At 38.1% G+C, this 27,951-nt stretch overlaps 1 protein-coding gene across 3 annotated transcripts in view; it reads right to left on the bottom strand.

The window, feature by feature from the left end:
- Positions 1-13,352: 13,352 nt before the first annotated feature.
- The window catches only part of LGSN (lengsin, lens protein with glutamine synthetase domain), a 59,899-nt gene continuing 45,300 nt past the window's right edge, over positions 13,353-27,951 (bottom strand). For all 3 annotated transcript variants that reach the window (XM_054280496.1, XM_054280497.1, XM_054280498.1), the window contains 3 exons: positions 26,084-27,080; positions 16,160-16,338; positions 13,353-14,552 (listed from right to left, as the gene is read on the bottom strand). In XM_054280496.1, the coding sequence (XP_054136471.1) occupies positions 13,353-14,552; positions 16,160-16,338; positions 26,084-27,080 (2,376 nt within the window). The remainder of the gene's footprint in view (positions 14,553-16,159; positions 16,339-26,083; positions 27,081-27,951) is intronic.

Here is a 27,951-nt window from a genome sequence, read left to right as displayed (position 1 = left end):
AATAGCTACATAGATTGTAACCCATATATTCCTGCCTGCAAGTGCTATCTCTATTGCACTTTGCCTATTAGGATTCAGTCATTACTGGAGGCCATGGGCTTCACTCCCAAATTATTTGTTACTGCAACTTCTCTTCTTGCTTGCCTCCAGACACACAACTGCAAATACAGTAAAAAATAACTGCATTTCTTACAACACTCCCTTAAATCTCTTACTCTCACTCTGCTTCCAGTTGTAATTCCTGATTTGTAGACTAGTGCTGCAGGCAGTCCCACAACACAAGCAATGAGTCATGCAGAGCAGTACAGAGTGCCCAGGCAAACAGGGGAAATCAGTTACACGCTCACGAGGGCTGCAGCCAGGGAGGCAATATGTAGAATTTAGACAGTGGCAATATTTCTAGGGCACAGCTGAAGATATAAGCCCTTCCTCTTTCTCCTAGTCAGAGCACAGCTGGGGAAGATGGAATTCATGTTTGGAGCCTGGGCCATCCCAAGAGGGCAGTAACAACAAATCAGCAAGAACAGCCTGCCAAAGGGAGACAAGGCAAGTGGTCCCTGTCTAAAATATGCTAAATGAAGAGGATGAGCACATGGTAGGGACTGAATCCCTTGCATTGAACAGGGAACAACTCAGCAGTGAGAAAGGGGAAAAAAGGAAAGAAACTCTTTTTAAGGCTCAGTATACTTGTGGAAGTTGATACATTGTATTGGCACACTTCTGAGTTGCAATATATATGGAAAAACTAGCAAACCTGATTCCACCCTCTCTCTAAGACAGATGGTTATGCTAGTGGAGGAACAGCTGTCAGTGTGCCTCGGGCACAGATGTGATCTTCAGGCTATGTCTAAACTGCTAATTGCAAGAAATCTTCTGGCTGCCAGGACCTAGGCCACACCCTGTGTTGTCCTTTACCGGGATGAATGCTGATCACAGACTGGTTTGGGTGGGAACAGACCTTTAAAAGTCCTCTCGTCCAAGGCCCTTCAATGAACAGTGACATCTTCAACTAGGTCAGGTTGCTCAGAGCCCTGCCCAACATGACTCTGATTTTTTTCAGGGACAGGACACCTACAACTTCTCTTGGTAACCTGTTCCAATGCTGCACCACTTTCCTTGTAAAAAACTTCTTCCTTATGTTTAATCCAAATTGACCCATCTTCAGTTCTAAACCATTACCATTAAAATGATGCACACCAACTTCCTGTCATCCTGCTTCACCTCAGTTTGTGTGAAGGGATGGAAACCTGGGCATCCACTGCCAGTAAGGATCCAAAACATGTTACACTCTTCCCATTCTGGATGGGATTCTGTGGTCTGGGACAACAGACTCTTGACCTTTTAATTCTTGTAAACACAAACATATAAATGAGTCATGGGTTATGTTCGTATTATCTCTTAATGGGAAAAGTGTAATTGCTCTACTTAGCAAGCACAAAAATCACTTTCATCACACCTCTGACAACATCACTGTGTCAGTAACACTTTCTTAGACTTCAGAGGGTATTTGTTCAGAGCTGGTTTTGAAGAGCCCAGGCTTCCCCTCAAGGGTGCAAGAACATAAAAGATGGGTGCATGTGCCAAAGTCTGTTCCTGCTTAGAGCCATCACTTGCAGTAGACTACTCTGATTGTACATCTTCAGGTTGTTGTGTGGAAAGAAACAACTAAGTAGATCACACACGAGGATCAAATTAAGGGCTGAGCTGTTGAGTTAAAGTCTGTCGTCACCATGGTGTAAGCACAGAGAAGCTGTACTCATGTTGGTGGATTTAAACTGATATAAAATGAGGGTAAGTGAAACAAGGGCGAGACTCCATCCACTAAGGAGTCTCCCCAGTCCTTGGGGTATTGTTATGCAAAATTAAGGCATTCAAGAGAGGAGTTTGAAAGAAAAGGCTCTGAAGAAATATTGCCCTTGCATTATCACAGTATGAGGTCTGATATGCAGAGCTGAGACTGCAGCCTACTATGTCAGGAATCATGTTTAAAATGTCAGATGAGCTGGAATAAATCTTCTTAAAGCTAATAGTTCCTTTCATTGTTATTCTTTACTCATCAAAATGATGTATTGATTTTGAAAAAGCAGAGTGGGTGGGATTTTTCCACTTCTATCTTTAAAAATGTAAAATCTTACAAGGCAACAGACAAGAGTTCAATCAGGTTAAAAGATCTCAAGGACCAGAATGTTGTGATTATTTGGGGTCTTTACACTAATATAAGTAAGAATCTATGTATCTCACTGGAGGTGAGATTTGTTCTCTGTAATAATTTTTTTTTCTTAATCCCAGTGTTAGTTCAAACTGCTTTTAGAATTAAATACATATAGATTGTATATACACTATGACAGGTGAAAGAAATGTGGTTTTCTTAAAATAAAATATTTGTGTCAGTCAGAAATAAAAGATATCTCTGCATGCTGTAGAGAGGAATAGCTATGCAGTAACTCAGAAAAAATCCTGAACAAAGATAAAAAATGTCAGTTATTATGCACTTAGCTGGCAGAACAGCTCTTAGCAGCAGAAATGACACACAAGAGTCATGAAAAGAGGATATTTAAAAACCTTTTATTTTACATAATCTGTAACAGAATAATTAGTTATAATTGTGATAATTAATAGCACTGATTTTGATTTGTATTAGAGAATATAGAAATATTAAAAAGTTCTATTCTTGTATGGGAGAAAAAAAAGCCTGTTTTAGATGCAGCAATTCAGAGACAGAAGACTAAAAAAATACCTTTTATTTTTCTTCTTTACAAGACCAGGGTCCAGCAAAACAGAAGGAAATTAATGAGAATAAAAATATTCTTGAAGTTCTTTCCTGTCTTAGTAGGTGGAAATTACATTTTACTATTTTTTAGGCCTAGTACTATGCTGCTTAATAATCCATTTCTTCATTTTCCCATCTCCACTTGTAACACTGTTGTAGGAAAAAATATTTTTATGGTTCTGTTCCACACAGTCTCACTTTAATAATTTGGTCTTACTAAATAAAAGGTATCAATAGTAGTTTAAGTTTTGCAAGTCAACAAGAAACACTGCAAGGTTAAACCTGAGACTAATTTTTTTGCTATTACTCAAGAATTGTTAAAATAAAAGCCTCTTCCATGTTCATGATGACTCTTGGAAGTGTACTTGTAGCCACCAGAAAATTAAGCTGAATACAAGTGTGAATTCCATCAAACATGTGAGTCTGCTCCCTCAGACACTGAAATCTGGTCAGTAAAACCAGCAAATTACCCAACTGTATTAACATTAGATCTCTCACCTAAGAAACACATTTCATTGGATCTTTTGGGAAACGTTTTGTTGCTTCAGGAAGTGTGTGCGATATTCTGAAATCTGCTGGATTGACATAGTGGCAGTTTACACAGAACTGCTGGGATAGTGGTCTAGATAGGCAAAATTAAGGTGGTGCCAATATTTGACTGTCTACTTGGATATGTGCTGTTTGGAGTTTGCTGGTCAAATTTAAATTTAATTATCTATATAGTTCTTGCCTTTTAAAAAAGGTGTGATGTGACAGAAACAAGCTATATGGACTTCCATTTATTTTGCTCTCAGTTCATGGGCATTTATCCTGTCTATGGCTCTGTAAGAAAAATCTGTCTAACCCCACTTTTAAATAATGCTTATGATGTGTGGGGAAATGCACTGTGCTGGATCCAGTGGCCCAAGAGAGGCTGAGCAGACACACCCAGAAGGCACACAGACGCAGAACACACATGTGCACCTCTTACAGGCTCCTGGAACAGTCCTGAGAGGGGCCCAGGTGGCGTGTCCCTTCCTCGGAGCCCTTAATTTGTGTTCCCACATGCCACAGGGCTCTCTGCTCCTCTGGGGTGGTGAAGATCAGCTTGTGATGAGCTAATGGATCCTGGATAGTCTTTGGAGGACACAGAGCAAGGTGTTATTTGGATTCCTCTCCATGTACCATTACTTCTCTGTGTTTCTGTGTTTAAAGAAGAGCTTTTGAGACATAACATACAGATGATGGTGCTCACACAAACAGATTTTGTGTCTAGTCTTTGATCAGCAGGAAGTGCCACATGTACCACAGTGAGGATGTGTGGAAAACCAGAAACACTAGAAGAAGTGTTTCAATATCTCGTTCACTGTAATTTCCCTAAGATCATGATTTTATGAAGCAACAGCTTTCCAGCTCACACAGTGCACCCAGAGAGGCACATTCTCTGCTGTCAGAGAACAATGATTGACACCTGTCTTTTTCCAAGATTTTTGGTTACAAATAGCAGATAAAATGCAAGGAAGACACTGTGTGATTAATCAACTGGTTTCAAGAAGACAAAACAGATTTTGTTTTGCAAGCTATCATTTGTGAAGGTGCATAATGCAGTACATAAATGGAGAGTGCATCTGACACAAGCAGTATGAGCTGCATGGCTGGTTCTGACAGGATCAGTAGAAATATCTGTCCCCCTGATATCAGGATAACAGGTGGTAGTAACATCCATTTCTGTTCATCAAAGCAGCAAGGTGGGTTGTGCAGACTTTTCAACCATGTATTTTACTCTGAGCAAATAACCCAGACCCACAAAAGTGATCCACTGACACTCTGTGGCATCTCAAGAATTAATGAAAATTATACCAGATGACATTGGCATTTCCCTTGTCATTCCACACAGTTCCTCCTGAAATCAGCACTGAGCATTTGGTTTTAATGGTACAACAAGCAAAATGACAGCACAGAGATGTTGCTGCCATCCAAAATTCTTGCCATGGCAAAGGCTACCCAGAGGCTCTGAGAAACGGCTTGTACAGTTTCTAGATTTTAAAAATATATTAATCCCTTTTATTCCTTCAAAAGAAAGCAATAAACAATGCATAGGATACTAAAAGTGACTTTGGCTGATCCCTGATCCAAATGATAGGTTTCATTTTGGTGTCTGGAGTCAGGCACAGAGGCAAGGGGATGACGGCAGCATTTAAACTGCAACACCCATGGGACAGAGCAAGGACCTTCAGGCTTCTCAGATCCAGCAGTACTGAGCTGAAGCAGCAGCTGAGCAGATGGAAAGCTGCTATCTGCTGGATGCCACTGTAGTACCAGTCCTTTTTGGCTCTTTGATGAGTTAGGAGAAATCACACATCAGTCCTGTAGCATGCAGTGACTGTTCCAGAGCTCAGAGTTCTTGGAACCAGGCCCTCTTTAAAATGTCAGATTGACTCATCACTTAAATGTACAGCAACTCCAGAGAAGCCAACAACTAACTGAGTAGCCACTGGTGTCTATGTGGCTTCTTTAACTAATATTTGATATCTCAGTGCAATGACATTATTTGACACTGTTGGTCATGCGTACTTCAAGGTCAAAAACACGCTCTGAGTGGGGAAGCTACATCAACATACTAACTGTGATACATTAGTAGTTTACAAAGCAGCTTTGTTAGCTGTCTCCAAAATAACTTTCACTTGGGAACTGCCTCTAGAGGCATCCTTCACAACCACTTCTTTGTTGATGGGTCATGTGCCAAGTATATATTGGATGAAGAATGAAGCCTTTTGCCTGGAGTAGCTATATGATCTCTGTTTTCTTTTGCTTTTCCACAATCAGCATCAGCTTTTTTTTCTCATTTTTTCTCATTTTTATTGATGCCTGTATATCTGCATGAATGTTCCCTTTTCCCTTTCAATCCTCAGTACACCAAAATTAGAGTGTAAACAATTCTGTATGCATATATCCTTGAGAGTACTGCCCTAAGTTTTCAGGAAAAACATTAGTCACAAAAAAGGGTGACTGATCTGAAGCTATTCATCAAAACAAAATTAAAGTAAGTTTTAAAGTGATGTTTTGCAGAGATTCCTGTGAATGTTGTTTTCCCAGTGTCTAGTGAAGTTTCCCCAAAGGAGAATTGAAATTTACTTTAAACTATTTATTTAATAAATGCACATGCTGTTAAGGCAACCAACGGAACCCTGGGATTAGTTCATCCTCACTGTCGAGCAAGGTCAGCAGGTCAGCAGTGGTGGAGCAATGTGCAGAATAGGCCTGTGCTAAAGAGGCCACCTCACTGCCCTCTGATGTTTAAAATTCTTTTCCTACTATGTCCCTGTGTGTTGCAAAGCTACCACATTTCTAAGCAGAATTGTGGGCATCCCAAACGAAGCACAAATTTGATGCAGTAGTTGGTGGCCACATTCCATGTGCATCCTCAAAGTCAAACTGATTTACCATTTTCCTTAACTCTCCCTGTCAGTGACAGATACCCCCAGATCACTACAGCAGTAATAACAATAGCCCAAATAGAGCAAGGTGCTTGCTGGGCTTTGCTGTAACTTAGTTATTTATTGTGTATTACGTGGGAGCTTAAAGGTGAACCTTATAGTGAATCTCCATGATTTAGCACATATTCCAGAGACGCTTAGCATGTAATTCTGTTGTAAATTTATATTGATTTGCTGTACAATACACAGAACCTTATGGTGTAGCTTCATTGGGAGGTTCTTCTTGCTCACTTCCAGTATCATGCACTGTGACTGTAGCTCCAGTGTGAAATGCTCTGATTTACAGAGGGCACAGATGATTTCACTGTGCAACTCTGCTATGACCCTCTAATGATGTCCTCACTGAGTCCTGCTGGAGGATAAGCAGAGATACTACCATGTGGCCAAGTATCTGCAGCCAATGAAATATTTAAATATTAAAAAAAAAACTTTCAGAGCACAGACTCTGGATTAAAGCACATTTGCTTCTAATCCAGACACTAATAAGGTGTCATAAAACATGACTTGTTCACCTTTTCCACAAAAATCCTAATATCACCAAAACTATGCATCAATTACTCCCATTTCCAAAAGCTCCAAAATTTTTAATTTTTAGTTTGTACGGTGTTTTCACCTAGGTTTGTTTTAGGCCAGGGCCACAAATTTCCAGGCAACAATTTGTGGCAGGCTGACTGCAGTCAGCAACTAAGCACCCCCACAGCTGCTCACTCACCCAGCCTCCCATCAGGATGCTGGAGAGAAATGGAAGAGCAAACACAAGAAGAACTTGTGAGTAAAGACATGTGAAGGAACAAAGAGAAAAAAAACCCAAGTGACATAAAGACAATCCACCTCCCACAAGCAGATCAGTGTGCAACCAGTTTCCAAGCCACGACTGATTTGAAAAAATGTTCCCAGATTTATTGCTGAGCACTTTATATTGTATATAAATGATATCACCTTTGTCAGTTTGGGTCAGCTGTTGCAGCTCTGTCCCCTCCCAGTTCTGGACAACCCCAACCTATTTGCTGGTGATGCAGAGTGAGAAACAGAGAACACTTTGCTGCTGTGTAGGCCCTGCTCAGCAGTAGCTAAAACACTGATGTGTTACCAACACTGTTTTACTCACAAATCCAGAACACAGCACCTTTGTTGTGGGCTCCTTTCAAGGAAATCTCCTCCATTCCAACCAGACCCAGTACACTGTTGTACAATATCTGAGAAATCAGATTTCAGTAGCGTTGTCCTCAGCTCTAATTTTAAGAATTAAACAATACAGTATATAAAATAATGTAATTTTTTTTTTGCCCTGTGGCAATTTCTATCTGTTTCAATAAACAGTCAGAGGTGCATGGGAGCTAAACCCCTAACTGAGGTGTGCCAATAAAGTGCCTAAAATTCTCTGGGGTGAGTTTGAGCTTTGAATTCAATTTAGTATTCTACATAAAATTCATATAGAGTGTACATGGAAGAGACACAAAACAGTGTCAGTAGTAGCTGCAATTCTGTAAACGGTGGCAGCAAAACAAGAAACCCAAAATGAAACAACAACATCAACAACAAAAAGGGTAAAAAACCAAGGACATAACATTACCAGGATGGAACATCATAGTCTGTGTGAGATGGTAGAAGGCTCTATTTGTGGACATTGTTATGATGAGAGCTTAGTGTCAGCAAAGAAATCAAAAGGCACTCCAAAATTACAGATTAAATTGAACAAACGTGATTGTACACCTTCAATCAAAAAAAAAAATTGCTCTGTATTTGCAAACTCATCCAAGTGATTTCTCGCTTTCAACCAGTCATCCTTCATCCAAGAGCTGCTCTTTTTTTCTCAGGTGATGAATTAGAGCTTGCACAAAGCACTTGCACTTGCTCAGTCCTCCTCACATCTTTCTCCCATTGCTCAACACTAACACTTTTAGTGGAGTTGCTTGCAAATAGTTCCTCTCCTCTTCCTTTACTGCCATACCCTGGGACTGCACTGGTGTGTTTTCCACAGACAGTGTATTCAAATGTGTTAAAACAGCAGAGTTTCAGAGCAGCTAAATTAATGCTCTGCAACAACATTGCAGTATCAATTTTTATTTCGAGAATAAATTTGAAAAATTTGAACATGATTGAGCTCTTTATCTAAAAAGAACCAAACAAACTAAACCAAAAAGTCATAAAGGTGTTGCAAAAAGAGTGTTGGAGGAAAAGGATTGCTTAGACTTAAATACTGCAACTTTGTGAAGAAATTCAATATTGAAAAATGTAGCAGACTTGCAGAGCAAAGCCATATGGATATATGTAGTCAGAACCACTTAAAAATGGCTATCCCACATGCTGAAAGATATCTAGAATGTATATCTAAATTTCAATAATTCAAACTCTGGGTAAAGTTATGTTTCTGCTCAGAAATAGAAAGGTGGTTGGAATAGGTATTTCTAGGATGTGTTTATTCACTATGCATTTATGATTTTCTTCCTGCAGATGGGGAAAAAACTGACACAACAGTATAGGTAAAATGGAAATCCCCGTAAGCAAGCAGACTCCCAAAGTATTTAAGGAAGATGGAAACATGAAATAAATTCCAATAATGGCCTACATTACATTACAAAAATGGAATATTGCCATGAAATTGTTCTTATTTTTGTTGCAATGCCATTAAAGATGATACACCTAAAGATCTCACACACACTCACACATAAATATAGATACATACCTACTAAACTAAGATTTAAATGCTGTTATCAAGAATGAAAACAATATTTTGGATCCATGGTCCTTTACTGAACAGGCCATGCAAATTCAATAGATAATTAAGCTTAGCTAAACCAATGAAAAAGATATGCCTTACCTTTCAGCTGCCACACTATCTCTTTTTAAGAAATATTGTAAGTACATATATAAAACATATGGGTGCATTTTAATGGGTGTTTTTCAGCACAGCATGACAGCTTGAGATCCCAGAGGAGCACTGCACAGTGCACTGCTGCCCTCTGGCTGGAGCCTGAAAGAATAAAATTTGAATGTATACTTGGGTACTTGACGTCATCACCTTGACTTGCTGGAGACATGTTAGGTAACAAATTCAATTCTCTTTTCATATCTCATGAAACCTGAAGCCTGGTTAGAAGTATGGCATTTCCAAATAGAAAATGAGCTACTGTATGAAGAGGTTTGTAGCTTTTGTATTATTTTTTGGATCCTACATCACAAAGGAGATCAAGTCATGATGTGCACCAGAGGTATGAGGTACTTCCATTTCTCATTGCATACGTTCAATATAAAATTTTCCTGAGCAATGATATTATAGTGTTCCACTACATTTTCACTGTGTCCCCAGTGTTCCATTACATTATATGTCTAAGTGTAGCTGTACACCAATTTTTCTGACTGTTTTGCTATTCTGTGTCTTCTGGTATGTTTTCTTCCATACACTCACCATGGATAGATTTCTCTCATTAAAAATAATGTGAAAAATTAAATGATAAAAATAAAAATAAAATTATTATGATTTAAAATGCCTCATTATTCAAAATAATGATTAAAAATATTTTTTTTATCTCCTAAAAAATAGTGTAGCAGTCTGTTCAATGATCTCACAGCAACATGGGACCCAGCAAACAATGAAAAGGAGCCATCCTATTATAGCTGTAAACACTGTGAACGTACCATGCATCAGGATATACTATCTTAGTGCATCATAATTACACTGTGTAGTCCCTTATCCAAACACTGCCACTTTCTATGGACATCTACCTGGCTCCAGTTTCATTCTCTTTAACACTCTGGTGTAGTCCAGACTGTCTAATCTAAATTTTCCTATATGAAAACCTGCTGCTATGTTTTAACTGTAACACATAGGAAGAAAAGATAGTATTCTGCTCCTTAGTAAACCATTAGTAAAACCTATACTCTGTCTCCACTTTCTGAGCTACAAAATTCAGTTATTCCTGGTAAATAGGTCCTACCTAGATGTGTTCACTTACTTTGGTCCCTGGATTTCCTACAATAAATCTGCATGTCTTTGAAGTGTGTCACTTTATTATCAAATCCTGAGAAGAATTTAATTGAGCAAAAGGATCAGGTTTTTGTTATTGCAAGCTATACCCTTGTTAATATTTCCTGATCTGTCTCTTCTATGCTGAGCTGGTGAACACAGGCCAGATTCCTCTCTGAACAAGCACAAACTGAGGCTCCTCACATCCTTGTCTCAGTGTAGTATCCTGCTTTTACTCCCATTTAAGTTCATATTTCTCCCTTGAGGCCCCACCAGGGAAGTGTTCAAGTCCAGGCTGAGTGGGGCTCCAAGAAAAACTGTTCTAGTGCAAAGTGTCCCTGCCCATGGCAAGGGGCTTGGAACTAGATGACTATTGAGATTCCTTTTAACTCAAACCATTCAACGGTTCTATGATTTTATGACCCTGAAAAATCATCAGGAGCATATGCAAAATTACAGATGCCGGGGTTTTTTTTATTTTATAACACTAGACATATTTGTATTATCTAACTAATAATGCTCTGGACATTGACCTCAGACCTGTAGAAGAGTGAAGAGTACTTTCAGGCAACACTTGAAGATCAAATGTTAATGATACAACACTCAATAATAATTAATTTCAGCTGAGCAGAGTGAAGTAATTAACTTTTCTTGTTGTCTTTCTAAGGAATAGACATGAAAACTTAGTTGGGGTTACATGCAAATTTAAAATTAATTTGAAATAAGTTGAAATAAATGTTTTTGTGCTTTCTGACAGAAGTTATTCTATTTTGATTATATAGAATATATTTAGGAACTGGTATTGAACAATATTGAAAAAAATTTGGGACCCACTAGCTTCAGACTCCATCTGTGAACTTTCTAGTTTAAAAAAAAAAAAAATCATTAGTTTGCCAGAAACATGAAATGTTTTCATTTAATCATATATCAATGTCTTCAGAGTATGAGTCATCAAGGAGTATGAGTCACTAAGAAAATACCTGTAGGTTTATTTTACTGGTTTACCTTATCTCGTTATAACTGATTATAACTTGTAGAACATCACTTCTAGGCACCTGAGGTTTTTTGGTTCATAAATAATGGCTTTCTATCAATCTAGTCAGGTAGTTGGACATACAGCAAGAGGTTTAGTTATGATGTTATCTTTTCAATGTTGTGATAAGAAAATATATGGATAATATAAGTAGTATATATCATAAACTTTATGTTTATTAAATTCAGTTGTAAAAGTCCATTATATATATTTTTAAGTGAAGGTATACAGTGGCATATAAATTATACATCCAAGACACATGAGAAAATGTCTTATAAACGCACACCAATGAATAACTATTAATCTGTGTGACTGCTGGGACTAAATATTAAGTATGGTAAGTAAGCTCTCTGAGCAAGTAAATAATTTAATGTGTGTCTTCTGCCAAAAGCTTGTGAAAATGGTAAGTAACCAGAAAGAGAAGAGAGAAGACAGATTTCCAGAGCCCCCGAAGAAGTGCTTGGGCAGCAAAAGAGAAGATTTTTTTTCAGAATGGGAAGTTCTGCTTAAATGCAAGGCTATGCAAATATATGCCCAAAGAAAATTAGCCTCTAGCAAAGAAAAATAGTCCCCTATATGCCTGAAAACTGGGCATTCAAAAATGTATCATGAGAGTAAAAGGGAGAATCAAATCCACGCACCAATCACAGACATGGGAATTCATCATGTTTCTTCAGATTATTTATTTCTTCTTGCTACCTGAGTATAAAACGAGTTCTTTGGAATCACACAAAAAGCTTTAGCATACCAGGTGCTACATTTCAAGTACAATACTTTGTAGAGGAAGAATGGAAGATCCATCAGTAGGCAAGTAGCACATTCCTGTTCACACCTTCCTAATTCTGCAAGCTGACAGAGGCATTGACTGAATCTTGCTTTTACTCCACTGGTGACCAAACTTTCACTGACAAATTCCTACACATAGATCAAAATATTGTGACAAGATAAAGAACTCCAGAAATCATTGTTAATGCAGAGGTGGTGTAAGAAACAAAGGTTATCTTTAATAATAAAGGATGACAGCAGTAACAAGAACAAAGAGCAAATCTAAAGCCCACCTCCTGCTATTCCTAAAAGTTATTTTTCTTTACACCAGCTGCCATTTCTAATTTTAGGATTGGGTCTTTTGTTCCTCTATTTTAACCATGACTTTTCAGTCTCTGAATTTGCATCTTCAATGTTTCTTTCTTGTTTCAACTTACTCTTTCTGCTCCTCTCAGTTGTTTACTGCATGCTTGATAAAATCAAGTTTCCTAAAAAGTACTTCCTAAAAAGTTTAAGCTCTAAATTTTCTGTCTTTTTTGACTTTTTTTTCCTCATTTGCCATTTAAATTTGAATTAACCCATTAACAATCAAAACAGCTATAAAACCAACTCATTTTTTATTGCACAGTGGCCTGACACTGCTGACTTTCTGTTAACTATTCCCTCTTCAAGTTGCCATTTGATTTCTTTTAATATTTTATTAACTATAATTCTTGAAAACTCCATTCAGCAGCAGAATTCATGATGTATAGATTACTATATAGTCCATCCTGTCTTTTTTATTTATACCCATTAAGATACTGATTCCTGCCTCTCAGGTCCTACAGCCTCAGTCCTTTGCCCCTCTCTCTACAATGTCCATTGTTCTAGCTTATGTTTTAAATCAAACTCATATTCTTTTGATTTAGCAACCCATCGGTTACTGAATAGGCTGGAACAAATCCCATAACCATGCTGAACACAAAAATCCCCGCCTTCCCCAGTTCTAAACCCCACTCCCCATCACTGTCCCCATCACTCCCATTTTTCTGCATGTTGTTACAGTTGAATAGTTGCTCTTCTCCATTTCACCTTTTCTTATCTTCATTTCACCAGCAGGTCTGCCAAAAAAAACTCCACCTGTTTCTTAAAAGCTTGTTAATGTCATTTTATTGATATATCAGCTTTGTGCTGCCAGGAATATATATGGACAATTAAGTGTAATGTACTATACAAAGGAGGGGGGTGGGGGGGGAATCCCAAAGCATTAAAACATTTTAAAATATGTTTAAAACTAATTTCAATAATCTGAGCCATTCACTGTATGCATTTACACAGCACCACTACAGAAGAGCTCTTCTTCTAAATAAAATATCCCAGGCATTTATTCCTTTCACTATCCATTTCTTCAGTTTCTAACTCATAGTGTTTCATGGCAACAAAGTATCGGATAAAAGTTTCACCTAATGCTTCCTTAATGCACGTGTCTTTCTCAAGTGCAACCAGAGCATCTTCTAGTTTCAGAGGGATAGAGGAGTGTTTCAGATCAGTAGTGTGATTTTCCTCCTCAGGCATATCATCATACCTGAGTCCTCTCTTCACTCCATCTAGACCAGCAGCAATAGTAGCAGCAAGGACCAGGTACGGGTTTGCTGCAGCAGAACTTAATTTATTCTCTATGTAAGTGCCTTTTCCACCATGGCACTTGACATTGAAGGCACAGCTGTTATCATTATATGCCCACTTTGCATTTACAGTTTCTTTTGATTCTTTACTGTATTTAGAATAAGACTTGCGGCAGCTGGTGGTAGGAGCCATCAGGCAGCTGATAGCTGCTGTGTGTGCCAAGAGACCTGACAACCAGTTTTTTCCAAGCTCTGAGAGCTCCTCAACTCCATAACCGGCAGAAAACAAATTCTTCTGGCCATTCAGATCCCACAGGCTGTGTGATAGAGCCCCCGAATTGTAGAATCCTGATTCTGAGAAAAAGCTAGCCACGTAGTTATACTTCTTAGCCACCTCTTTAAGGCCTGTTCTGAATGTGAAGGCACTGTCAGCTGCATCTAGGCCAAATGCTGGATGAAATGTGATCTCCATTTGCCCAGGCCCGCTGGAAGAAGAAAAGCTTTCAATGTTGGCACCAGCATAATACATTCCTTCAATGAGCTCCTGAATGAAAGTCTGGTCATGGTTATTTAGTATCGTGGCTGCAGGAAAGGATATTGTCTTTGAATTTACAACCTCAGTAATGCCATAAATACAAAATTCATAAGTGAATGCAGAGTGCAAAGAAAAGCCATTGTCCTGAAGCTGGCTCAGCTGTTTCTTGGCAATGTGCCTTGGGGAGGTCATTAGTGGGGTGCCCAGCACGGTGAAGGAATCACATATCACTCTTGCAGTCTGCTCAGTCCAGGGTAGTATTCGAAACGTTGATAAATCAGGGTTCAGAATTATGTCACAATTGAAATTGGTTGCATTTATGTACTCTAATTCATTATCTTTGGGATTCAGCGTCAGTTCAAGGTAACTTCTGGGCATGGCAATACCATGAATTGCTTTCTCCTAAACACAGAGCAGAATGACATATTACCAAACCAGGAAACAGCTCAATGGTATTTTTATGTATGTAAAAGACAAAAAATTCAGATTCTCAGGTAGAACAATGATATTATTGTAAAAGAACACTAAAATGCAGTGATCACTGATGTGAAGGGTAAGAGCCAGTTGCTGTGTCTTTATAAAGCAGAACAACTTTCTGCAAGATTGTTATGAAAACTCTAACATCAATGATCATTTTTAAAATTTTCATAAAGGACAAAAAATTGTTCAACACTTTTCTTACATGGTGTTTATATAATTATGGGTATCACCAGTTAGGTGCACAATTTGCAAGTCAGACTTTTATCTACAGTTAGTCTATCTAGCTACCATTTTTTTAAGTAGACCCAAGTGACCACACAAGACTCATATAAATTCATTTCAGGCTGTAACTTCTCTTTAAATACTGTTTTTCAGATGCAATATTTAACAGAAAAATCTCACTTTCTAGACTTAAAAAGTTTGGGGCAAAATGCAGGGAACCACTTACAGGTGACAAAAATTCATAATTATACATTCTTCTCCATTTGAACAGAAAGTTTCAACTGATGAAAATGAAATGCAGGCAAGACCCCAAGGAAGGATCCTATACCTTTGATCAAGCACCTTTACAACTTCCCTTATGATCAAACATTTTTCTGATGAAAGCTGCAATTAGGCCAAGTTCTATCAAGTGAAATTTGGGTCATATTTACATCTTACCTTTATTCTTCTAAGAGAAAAAATTGCCATTTGTGTGAACACAGGAGACTGAACAAATCCAGAAAGGAGAAATCTCAGAGCTGAAAATAGCCAATTTTACATTTCATATGGAAACTGCATATGGTGGCTTCTCTTAATGTGAATGAATGAATGAATGACTGAATGAATGAATGAATGAATGAATGAATGAAAGAATGAAAGTCTTCTTTTAAGCAGGTGGCAGTCAACAGTACCAATGTGTTACACCCATAACCCAATTTTGATAATCTCTGCTCCAAGATGTCTAAGCTGCCCCTTTGGCACTGAAAAAGGTGTCAAAGGTGACTACCCCATAGTAGTAACTCTCCCTCCTTGAACACTGCTACCTAATTTATCCTGCTTTCTAATTGGATTTTATTTCCTGAATCATTACTATGGCAAATATTGCTGTTAAATCATTGTGCAACTCAATGATATTTTCCTATCTTATTGATAATTATGACAATTTTCATAATTAAAATTATTGTATTTTCAGTGATTTTATTTCTTTCAGTGTTTACTCCTTTCTTTTTCCAATTTAGAAATGTTTGGCAAACTAAAATTTTTATAATATGTTGAATCTGAAAAGATACTTCTGAGGGAAGAGATAATTAGAACTTCAAAGAACTGAAATTATTAGCCTTATCTAATTAGATTACTATTTGGAGGAGAGGAGGAATAAATGATTGCAGTGATGAAAGGAGTCTAGATCCGTTGGGAATATGAGCAAGGGGAGGGTACAGATAATTTGTTGAAAGTTGGAGTTGCTGCCTGCAGTATGAAAAAATATATAATTTAAGGATGGGGGCATGAAAACACATAAAGATACAACTAGAAAATAAAAAGCTTACTTGAAAAAAACGAGAAGGAACATTCTTTGATCTTGACACACCATGGAGGTCTATTGATTCAAATCTGACAAACTGCACGTTGTCCCTGGCCATCTGCTGCTTAATAAATTCAATATGAGAGAACAGGTAAAGGAGAGTTGAGTTTCCGAGGCCGTTTACATCAGGGTCTCTGTTGAATGCTAGAAATGAAGAGGAGTGTTCACGTCAAACAAAATAATGAATGCTGGAATAAGGCTCTCCTAAAAAGTGCAACAGTAGGAAATTGTGGCATGGGGTATAAAAACAGAAATGACAAAAAGACATGGATCATGAAAGAGTTTTGCGAATAAACACAAGGATTTTTCCCTGACATACTGTATAAAATCCCTTATTTTTGGAATGGTCTTTTGTTTAAACTCTTTTTCAAGTTAAGAAGAGAACACGTAGTAAAACCAGGAATTTATGAGGTTTGTTGAGGGTTTTTAGGAGCAAAAACAGTAACTGGATACCTATTTCCTACTGAAAATTGACAGAATACAGGTGCTGTTTCTTCAATGACTTCGTAAAGTGTGTTGATACGGAAACATAATAAAAAGGCACTTGTCTTCTACTAAACCTTTCTCAAGGCCTCTTGAGGAGGATTACTTTCTTCTCCAGCACAGGCAGTGACTTTCAAGGGAAGTTTAGGCATTTATACATTTGCTGTTATGGAGTCATCAACTGTATTGCAGAAGCTGTAGGGCACTATAAACTTCTTGACATGAAGGCAATTACACCTGAGTACAACTTCTAGAACAGAGCAGAGAGACGGGCACAGAAACTTCCTTTCTCCAACCTCAGTCTCTCAGCCTGCTTTTCTTTGGAGTATCTATACATTGTTTTTATTCAGGTTAAACTACATAAGGCATTAACTTCCACTTGATACAATAAACTAAAACAACCAAGAGTAAAATTTTATATTAACAGGCAAAAAATTGGGAAAAATATATTTCTTTTCACATTTCTGGGAAAAAAGTGTTCCGTTCTTCCTGAGGATGTGTGCAGATGAATTTTTGCAGAAGTTTCAAATCCACAGTGAAAGATCACCAACAGCAAGCATTCACCACCAACAACTTTCAAGTGGAAGTTTAAACATTCCTGCTGAGGCACTCTTAAGGTTGGTGGGTCCATCCTAATCTCTCCAGTAGCAAAGTACCCAAACTAGAGCAGATCTCCTCTAGCAGTACCCAGCAGGCACAATGACAGCTTTTTGACCTCCCCCTTGGGGCAAGTAGGACTGGCAGTTGCAAGGCTTTAAGAAGGCTCACCAGCTGGCCCAGCACAAGGCTGTCAGATTATTCCCTAAGAAGGCCACAAATTCATCTGTAGTCACTGACTTCTCAGAATCTTTGAGTATTACTGGAGCATCCTCCAGCTTAGATGGCAAGAAGGATAGTTTAGGTCAGTCAAGTAAGAAAAAGTCAAGTAATAACAGTGCTTCCTGAGGAATGGCAGCTGAAAGCACAGAACAAAATTTAAGTAAATAGGAGAACAGAGTAAAAATTGAACAGAAAGAAAATAATTTTGTCACATTCACTTCTCTTCATGACATCTTTCTCTTTGGCCTGTTTCAGCTCTAAATTCCTTATGGAAATAGCTTTTTCGTCCCCAATGTCTTCTATAAGCACTGGGGCAATATGCCCTTTAAAAGATGAGTACTAAATAAGGAAGTTCTGCTTAAATATTCTGTGCAACACTCAGTCTGCTGTAGGTGCTGCCAAAACACAAGAGCAAGCAGAGAGGACTGGCCTTGCCCTGCCTGTGCCACCAAGTTATTTGAATACCATTTCAGTCATCCTTCAGTCATGTTGTTTTACAACATATGAGTTTACCGGCATTTACCAGATTAGACTTTTTTAGGAACATGACCAATATTTAGATTTTTATTAATCGGTATAAACTGTGGCTGTTTAATAATTTAACAGACCTTTAAAAGATTCTGAAAATCTTCTTGAAGTTTATATCAAGAGAAGTTTTTTTTATTCCAGGGACAGAAATCTGAGGCTTTTACCTTTAAAGCTGTGCTCGATGCCTTATTTTATAAGTTTAATTTTCTTGGCAAAGATGGTAAACATTTCCTGTCAACCACCCATCACACTGAGATTTTTATTTTTATATTTGACAGGCCTAGCTGATTTAGAATCACAGTCTAAAAGTTTTACATTCTTCTAGGGGAGGATTCTGTTCACAAGTGTAACTTTTTCTCTAGGTTTCTGAGTGCCTGGAAATAAGGACATCTTCCTTTTCATTTCAGAAAATCTTGTTAAAGAAAGTTCAATGAGATGACCAAATTTTTGTTCGTATTTTCATTTTAAAAATCAAATAAAAAATCCAAACTGGCTGTCTTTCTTTAAGCAAATCATTAAATATCTACATCAGTTTGGGAGGACGCAGGAAAGGATGCTTGTTTGTCTATGGTTCTGTCTGCATTTCCCATTTAAGTTACCACTGAGAAATAATTGGTAATATTCCCGTTTCTACTGTAATTAGTACAAGATATCTACAAATACGAACTATCTTCACATATTTAAAACATATTAATCGCACACTATTATTATTATTATTATTATTGTTGTTATTGTTATTGTTATTGTTATTGTTATTGTTATTATTGTGCCATTCTTAGATTATTAATAGTTAAATAATCCACATTGGTAAGAGCAGCTGGGGCAAATGGTTGACATCAGCTTTCCCTTCTCAGCAACAGAAAATTACCAAAACAGAAGAAAGTGCATGTCGCAGATCAATCTCTCATTTTCAACTTGTTCAAGGGTGTTAAACCACACCACAATTCAAGTGAACAGTTTCTCAGTTCTAGAAGAGGCTACTATGTTAGAAATCTAACACAGGATGTTCTGAAGATCTTTGTTTGACCACTTTACAAAAACAGACACCTTGTGTTGATGGTACTCACCAGAAATGAGTCCCACAGGATAATCACACAAATGCACTCCTCTAAATCCTTTGGAAATTACTGTCAGAACCAGTTTAAGTATATCTGCTCTTCCTTACAGTATTCTGGTTGATATAGTTAAGAACAGCCAGTTTACTTGCTTTACACAGCACGTTATTTACTTTCTCACTTTTGCCTTCAAACGTTAACCGCCTTTATTTCTCAAGCCTTTTGTGACATCTTTCCCTACAGCTGATATAATTCTTATTGCTACTTTTCTATTCCCATCTGTTTTTTTTGACATGATAAGTAGACATTTGTTGTATTCAAATGCTCTATTGATGTAAACAGCGATCAGAAGCATCTTAGGTTGAAAAAATGTGTAATTTCCATTTCTTTCCCTCATAAAAAAGTTTCGCCAAAATTGCTTAAGGATTTGATTTCTGCAGTAAAGCACATAAAAAGTTGTTTCCTACCTTATATTTCAACTCACCTATGAGACTCTTAACAGGGGAATAAATACGTAAGCCTACTAGAAACTCTCAAAGGATACGAGACAGCAAAAATATTTCCGTGATCTGTTTGACAGTGAACTTTTTAAGTTCATTTTTTTCCATTTATTTCGTTGTCTCATGAGGGTTTGCTTTATTTTTTAAACTGAATTGCAAAGCAGGCTTTTTACTGGCATGACCATGGAGAAGTTAGGCTTTTTCTTGAGTTCTCTGGCTAATTTAGATACTGTCATATAGCTTCAATCGGCCATGAATTATTCTTTCTAAACTGTATGATAACAACATGACACAGCTTCTCAGAGAAGATACATCTTTAAGAGTCAAATGCAAAGTGCATTTTTATCTTTCAGTAAGTGACAGATGACATAAATAACCTATTTTTTCTACATTCCAGGATATTTTATATAATATTTGCAATGAATGAGAAAATCATCACAGTTGTGTACAAAATTTAGAGGATTTGAAAACAAAATGTGCAGATGTCTGAAAGAAATTTAAGTTATGAAATAGTCAATGTAATTACCTAACTGATAATCCTGAGATTAAACTACACCGGCCTATCTTTCTTCAAAATCAAAAAGAAAATTTGGATTTATGGAGGAATCATTGAGCAAAGTTGTGTGAACCAAGGCATACACTGTTGCAAACTGGGAAGTCCCTACTGGTCTAAAAATATTTGTCCTAATTTAAAAAAAATCAGGAGAATCATAGAACAGGTTGGGTTGAAAGAAACCTCAGAGATCATCTAGGTCTGGTGCCTATTCCATGGGCAAGGACACCTTCCACTAGACCAGGTTGTTCAAATCTCCATCCAACCTGGCCTTGAACACTTCCAGGATGAGAGAGAGCACTATGTTTAATGGGAAGCAAGGTCAATTAGGGAAGAGACTTTGTACAGCATTGAAGGTAAGGACTAAACTTTTCATTAATATGTTGTAGAAGGAGAGGCTGGCAGCCATAACAAGCAAAGAATGCATTTCACTTACATTAGGTCCAATCTAACAATTTTTGCAACCTTTAACTATTACTGTAAAGAAAGCAAGCATCTCCAGTGGGTGGGAAGAATTACTGTCAGAATACACCTCTTTCTCACAGAATCATGCCATGACTAGCTTACAACAAATACCAGAGACAGATGAGTTGAATCTCGGCTGAAAGAGGACAAAATAGATCAGAAAGACTGGATGGAAGTCCTGTGTGAGCATTTTTCTTTCATATATATTAAGAGGAAAGATGGGAAATCATGCAGAGTCATAGAGGAGGATGATTTCATCTGTTAGTATGGAAGATAAAGGACTAAAGAGTTTTTGGTTATTTTGGTTTGTTCTTAGAGTTTGTTAGGTAAAAAAGAAATGGTCAGTTTTATACAGCTTAGTTTGTAAAGAAAAGGAAAGGAAAAAAAAATATGTTTTTCAACAGAAAATAAGGGTAAGCAGGAGGGTTTAGAAAGGAGCTGAGCTTCAGCCTCAGCCCTGCTATGCTCCAACTCTGTTCAAAACATAGAAAAAGAGAGAAAAACTTTGTTGAGCCACAGAAAAGGCACAGGGAAAGAACATGAAGGAACAGTTTATCTTTTGTTCTTCACTTTAGGAGAACTGCAAGAATGGCACAGATTGTGTCACATACAAAGTGGAAAAAGGTACCAAGTGAAAAAGACAGTCCTAAATCCCAAAGAAAGACATTGCTATGCTGCATGAATTACAGCAGAGGCAGTGACTATGAAGTGACCACTTATATTCCCTGATTGTCCACCTGCAGCTCCTAAAAATCTCCATTTCTGTTTCCTAGTGACTGTCTGGATTTACTGAGGAGAATCAATGGGGGCAGACGTCTCCTCCAGGTGAGCACAGGGACAGTGAAACCACATGGGGAGTTGAAATTTGGTTCAGACTGCGTGAGCAAATTTTTGTATGTCAAAAGAGAAAAGCCTAGGCTATTTCTTTGCTGAAGGATTGATAATTCTGTCCCTAAATATTAGGTAGCATCGTTCGTTAGTGACTCATTATTAAAAATAAGAGCTTTGAACAAGTCAAGAGTAAAAATATGAGCTTAATATTGTAATAGAAAACAAGATTTCCTGTAGGATTGATTAAATCCACTTCTTGTGGGAACTCAGCACAACATTCCTGATGTGCAGAGTCACCGAGACCACCCTTGGGGGGCTCGGAGATCCTGGAACATGGCCAGAAGTGTTTGGTGGTTGGACTTTGATCCTGCATGGGAGACAACACCTGTATGAGGATGGGACGATCGCACGGGGATAAATGGTGAAGGGATAGATTAATTATAGTGTGAAACACAGGTTTTAGAATCTCGGTACAGGGGGGTTCTAGAGAGACAAGATGGAGGAATTAGGGTGTGTCCTGTCCTTCTTCTTCTTCTTCTTCTTCTTCTTCTTGTCGTCCATCTTCTGTGGTGGTGGTGGCACTTTGAGATTGGTTCTTACTGAATGTGCACTTGTCAATAAGGGTGAAAGGTATTGGGGAGAAAAGGTAAATATCTTACACGTAGTTTTTGGTATAAAGATAACTGACCGCCCCGAGGGCAGTCAGCGTGCTCATGGCTGACATGCTGTGCGGACCTCTGTCGGCCCGGGAGAAAATATTGTAGATAAGAATTAATAAACAACACTGAAGACCGAAAAACCTGAAGACTCCTTTCGTCCTTTGGAGCGCGGGCTGCCCCAAGGCCATCCCGAGCCTTTCCAGGCCATTAAAACAGCCGAGAATGGGACACTTCTAAGCTAGACACTTAGTAGTGTCTAGCCTGCTAGTATCTTCTTGATACGTTTTTCTTTAAAAAACCAAGTTAACAAAGGAACTTAGTATTTGGAGTCAGCATGTGATTCTTGAAGCATTCAGACTTTCTTGTGCACTTGAAATTTCAACAGTCTCTAGGTTGAACAGCCACTGCAGCCATAGCTGAAACATATTTTCTTTCTTCAGTTTCCTCTCAAGCAGTTCTTGGCCTCATGTTGGTCATATTTACATGGCCATGTACTTGACATATACTCAAGAGTATGAGTGCTGTTGAGAGGAGCTGCTTTGGGAGCTGTCCTGGATGCCCAACTCTGCAGTCTGCACTGAGTAGATTTTAAAACATTTTTTATCCTGGCTACCTACCAAGACACACAAAGCAAATTTGAAGCCTCAGGTGAGAGACTTCTTCCAGTGCTTTGCTCACCTACAGCTGCCTGGGGCTGATGTATTTTCCTAAGGTCCAGAAGAGCAATTTCTCCTCAGCCTGTGGGATGTCACCAGGCTCGGCTGGTCCTTGTGCCCAGAGTGCCTGTGGCTGCTGAGGCCACCATCTGACCCTGGCTCTGGGAGCCCACATGCCCCTGTGTCAGAGGGGATGGTACACCAAGAGTCTGGGGCATCATGATCCTTGGGTGCTTCATATTGCTTGAATAAAGTTATTTCCTCTGGCCTTCTCTCTGGCCGCTATGGAATTAATATTCTAATCTAGTGGCATACAGAGCAGCACCTGGTAACATTTCAGTTCAGACAGGTCAGTACACACCCACCCTATGTGTTATACACACCATACATGCAGCACATGCATGAATTCATCCTGTGTGCATGTACATACCATGAATGGTTATTTAATACTACCTGCATCTTTTACTGTTGTTCTCATCCTTCACTGTTTGGAATTACCCCTCTTTGTCTCCCAAGAATGCAGGAACTGAACAGCTTAAGAAGCACCTGGTAATTGATGACTACATACCAACTTGCAGAAATTCACATCATTATCAGATATAGACACTTCAGCAAATAAAATTCCTAAATTCAGGGTAGTGCTGACAGCATATTCACCTAATTAGCTGCACGTGTTAGTTTCTACCTTTCTTTCTTCCTTTCTAGCTTTAGATTGAATTTTAGCTTTAGATTCAGCTCCAGTTTCTCTGGCATTGTTCAAGTAACATTTTTCTTACTAACCTAAGTATCTTACATGTCTGCTTCTTTCCTTTTATTTCTTCCTATGCTCAAGTACTTTTTTTACAAAAGATATGACAAGAAATGGACAAAATGCAGATCAGAATTTTGGAAAAAATATATGGATTTATCATTTTAGAGAGATGTTAGCCATGTAACTAACATGACTGTGTATAAATCCTCTGATGTACTCTGAATCACTGATACTCAGCTACATGTTTTAACCTTTCTACTGCTGATCTCTAGAGATTATCCCTTAACTGTGTACTTTTATAACAATAAAGTATATTCCTGTTTTGACCATATCTCAACACTGAGTAGATCTGAAATATAACTTGTAATTTTTTTCAAATATTTGGGATGAAGTCTTCTGATTTGAACAAGTTCAAGTATTTGAAAACTTGCAAATGATTGGAGATTGTATTTCAGATCTACTCAAAGTCAAGATATCTTTAGATCCAAGACTTCAGGCACTTTGGTAACTGAAATATTAACATAATGTTTTAGTCCAAAAAATTGAAAATGTTTAGGATTTGATCTTATCAATCAATAAATTACCACAGGCAACAATGAAATACTTTTATGCAAAGGCTCATTAAACAGTGCAGAAATTTATCTAAAACTTTCTTTTCTTCAGTTAACTTAATGAATGTATTCAATGAAAATTAATTTTCAAACACATACAGTTCTTATTAAGTAGAAACCATTTCTGTGCATTCCATTAACCAGTTGAAATGCACAGTGAGGCCTACAGCTTGTTTGGCCAAAGCCAAATGGAATCCAAACCCCATGAGATTCCAAAACCTTTGATTCGGAGTACTTTTCTGCTGAGACAAAACAGTTTTCTCCCAGCTCCCCTCATAGTTACTTCTCCCCTGTAGGTCTCTACAGCCATCACCACCACCAGTCATACAGGGCAGGGTTAATCCCAGGCAGCTTTAGGCATCTCAGAGTTAGACAAATGACCTAAACTGATCATCATGGGGCTCCTTCCCCACTGAGTGGAAATACACACCCACCTTCAGAGGTCAGTTTTTCACCTACCTCTAATACCTCTCTGAAGACAAAATGCCTCTCTTTACTGACTAGGTAAAAAGCTTGAATTATCTACTTCATGCTGAGTGGTTACAACTGGGTTAAAATCTCCCTGTGGAATCTACAACTAATCTCATCAGTTCCCTCTACCTTGTAAGTGGTGTTATGACAAAGAATAATTAGTCCTATGTTTTAAAATATACTTGCTGGTTTTGCAGACAATGAGAACACAGTATTGTTAAAATTGATAATGATTTTTGCTAGCCTTTAACAATGTGAAAAACAATGTAGTCTGGAAAGGGAACAGCATCAAGAACAGGCTGAGAAATAATGCTCTAAACTTTTTATTCTAACAGACATGAATAGAGAGTGGTTCAAGTGTGAAGTATCTTTTCACATCTTTGTATTTCTCATGCAGTGCCTTGAATAAACACTGATACTGTTCATAGATTTCTTTTTCAGACTTGTTCAAACTGGGTAATACAAAATGGCTGCCAAGAAATCCTGCTGCAGCTGATAACAATTGACATGTTCAAATTGTCTATTTTCAGAATATCTATAGCAGGGTTTCTATCCATCTGTCAGGAGACTTGAAAAAAGCAGGATAAATTAATATTATTGTAAACATTTCATTGTTATTATTATATTTTCTTATGTAGTTAATGATGGATAAAATATTTTATCAATGAAGAGATTCATATTTCTTGTATTAGCAAGATAAGTCAAAAGGCAAGATATCTGTCCTGGAAAGCTGATGATGTGATCTTGTACTGATGCTCATGGAAATGTATTAATCTCATATTCATACAACTGACAAACTGATGTTTTTGTGCTTCCTGGAAACAGAACAACAAACTGTTCAAACCCATTACATTATCACAGCTAATAATAGTTTTCAGTTTGTTGATCCATCTAGCCCAGAAGCTTTTACAAAGAAATCACAGCCTATTAGTAGCAATTAATTGTCTCAACAAACGCTTCCAAAATGGACTTACTGAACAGCATGAAAATAAGTGGAAGTTTTCTCTGCCTCATTTACTTTTCTTGCTCTATAATTTGCAAGAGATGTTTTTTGCGTTCCAGTCCTCTCACAAGACAAATAATTGAAAACACCATTCCTACTTTGGAACAATTTCTACTGCTGTAAATGTTTTTTAAAAAATAAGCTTTAAGAAGTGCAGATGCCATCAGAGCTTTGCAGTATGTAGCAGAATTTTGGGAAATGCTGCCTTCACTTAGTTTAAATGAGGAAATATTTTAGTTTTAGTGAAAAAAGCATGACCACTTGTGCATGAATGGTTTGGGCAGACAGTTGTGCTTTATAAATGCCTTGCTTAAAAAAAAACAAATAGAAAAAGCAACATAGGTATAGAGCACAATATCCAATCCATCCTGATTACACAGAAACCACAGGTGTCAGATCTCTCATGCACTAGCTCCAACTTAAATTTGCAGCTTAGCAAAACACCATAAAACAGCAGGAGCATTTTCTTTAGGGGGAGAGCAGGTGATGTGTAAGTATCCTTACCGTCGAGGCCTGGGGAGGAGTCAAACTGCACCTCAGGAGCTGTGCTGTCTGCAGGTGTAGGAGCTGCTGGAAGTCCCAGAACAAGGTGATCCACATCGCTTCCCACTGGTTGCTGCTGATCAGAGCCGGCAGAGCTGAGGACCAGGATGGTTTTGCTCTGCTGCCCCATTCCCTCCTTGTGGAAGCTGAGATACTTTTGCTTTTCCTCTCCAAAATGGGGACTAAAAGTCTCAAAGGGCCGACCCTGCTTGTCAGATGCTTTCTCCCGGGGTTTCAAATTTTTCTGAGCAAAAGCACCGCCTGCCTTGCCACAGAAATTGGGCCCATGAGAAGGCAGATGACCTTCACTCAGCAGGTTTTTCAACTCTTGTAGACTTCGTTTAGAAATGCCAGGTGCCCCCTTGAAGGCCTCTCCAGTTCGGCTCCCTGGCATGGATGCGGCACTTCCCAGGGAGCCCATCTTTGTCACCTGAAACTTGACAACGTTTTCTTCCATCCCACCCCGTTCTCCTGGCTTACCCCCTGCCTGCTCACTGTGCTTCTCCCTCTGTGCTGCCTCCTTGCAGCCACCTTTCTCTGCACCCCTCACAGGCTGCACACTTGTGGGCAGCTTCATCTGGGCTGCTGTATCTGTTTCCTCATGCATTTTTCCTGATATTCTTTTCCCACTATCTGCATATTCCTGGGTTTCCCGTGTTTCTCCACACCTGTCTTCTTTACCATCGCTGCCAGAGTTGGAATTGTCAGGACCTCCTCTGTCCTTTTGTGCTGCAGGAAAGGTACTGGGGTTTTGGAGAGACTGCTCTGATGGCAGCTCTGAGCAACCAGTGGTTCCTTTAAGTGGACAAGGATCTGGGATTTTTGAGGTGCGGGATAGCTCCATCTTCTCATTTTCTAGAGGAGGAACATACTTTGTAGGACCTTTGATTCCCTTTTTCTTTCTGAAACCACATATATTGTTGCCATCAACTTCATCATTGTCACTTTCAGATGTGTTCTGTAACCAGCAATAAAATATACAACCAAACAACATGCATGAATGACACAAACACGGCAATGGAGCACTACCACCTGCTGCATTCACCTTGTAGTACTTCTATTACTTCTTGATGACGGAAGTCTCAAAAGTGAACACTATTTTTGATCTTTAAAATATATCACAGAATTCTTTTTCTTATGTTTTTCAACAAAATTGGAGAGAACACCTTCATAATACTGCTCTTAGGCAGATTTAGTAGATTATAATACAAGACATACTACATTGTGTGGCATCATTTACTAAATGTGCCCTTCAAAGTTGAAAAAATGTATTTTAATACTTAAAATTAAGTATAATCCTGGTCACATTAAAAGTATTTGTATTTATAAAGGAAATTTATTGCCCTGAAACCAGAACACTGGCAATTCTTATGAGTATGAGGATTGAAACCTGAAAATAAGTAGCTTTTAAATTTATTTCAGGATGTAATTTGGACAAGTAACTGTCAGAACAGTGTTCAAAAGGAAAATCTCATATTTGGATGTTTAAACAGGAAAGAAGATTATGTTTACCTTTATACATGACACTGATATAGCTTATATTGTAGTGGTGGGAGCAGATTTTAAAATGGATGTAATCCTGTGGAAAAAGTGGAAAAAGGAGCTACAAAAAGTAATGTGCTTGCATTATCCCCAGATATATCAAGTGCCTGGATCACCGTCTCTCCTAAGTATCCTGATCTTATCTCAAGTGTGATTAATTTGATGGTGACAGGGAAAGGGGCAGGAAATCAAAACAAGACACTTTCAAATTAAAAAAAAATTGCACAGATTTCAATATTGTGAGTGATTAATTGTCACGATAGTGATTGAATTCTTCATTTCACAAT

Source organism: Melozone crissalis, unplaced genomic scaffold (assembly GCF_028551555.1).
Source record: "Melozone crissalis strain CALT ecotype California unplaced genomic scaffold, PUWL_Pcris_2 ptg000027l_1, whole genome shotgun sequence".
Classification (NCBI taxonomy): domain Eukaryota; kingdom Metazoa; phylum Chordata; class Aves; order Passeriformes; family Passerellidae; genus Melozone; species Melozone crissalis.
This window is presented reverse-complemented; position numbering and strand designations above follow the sequence as displayed.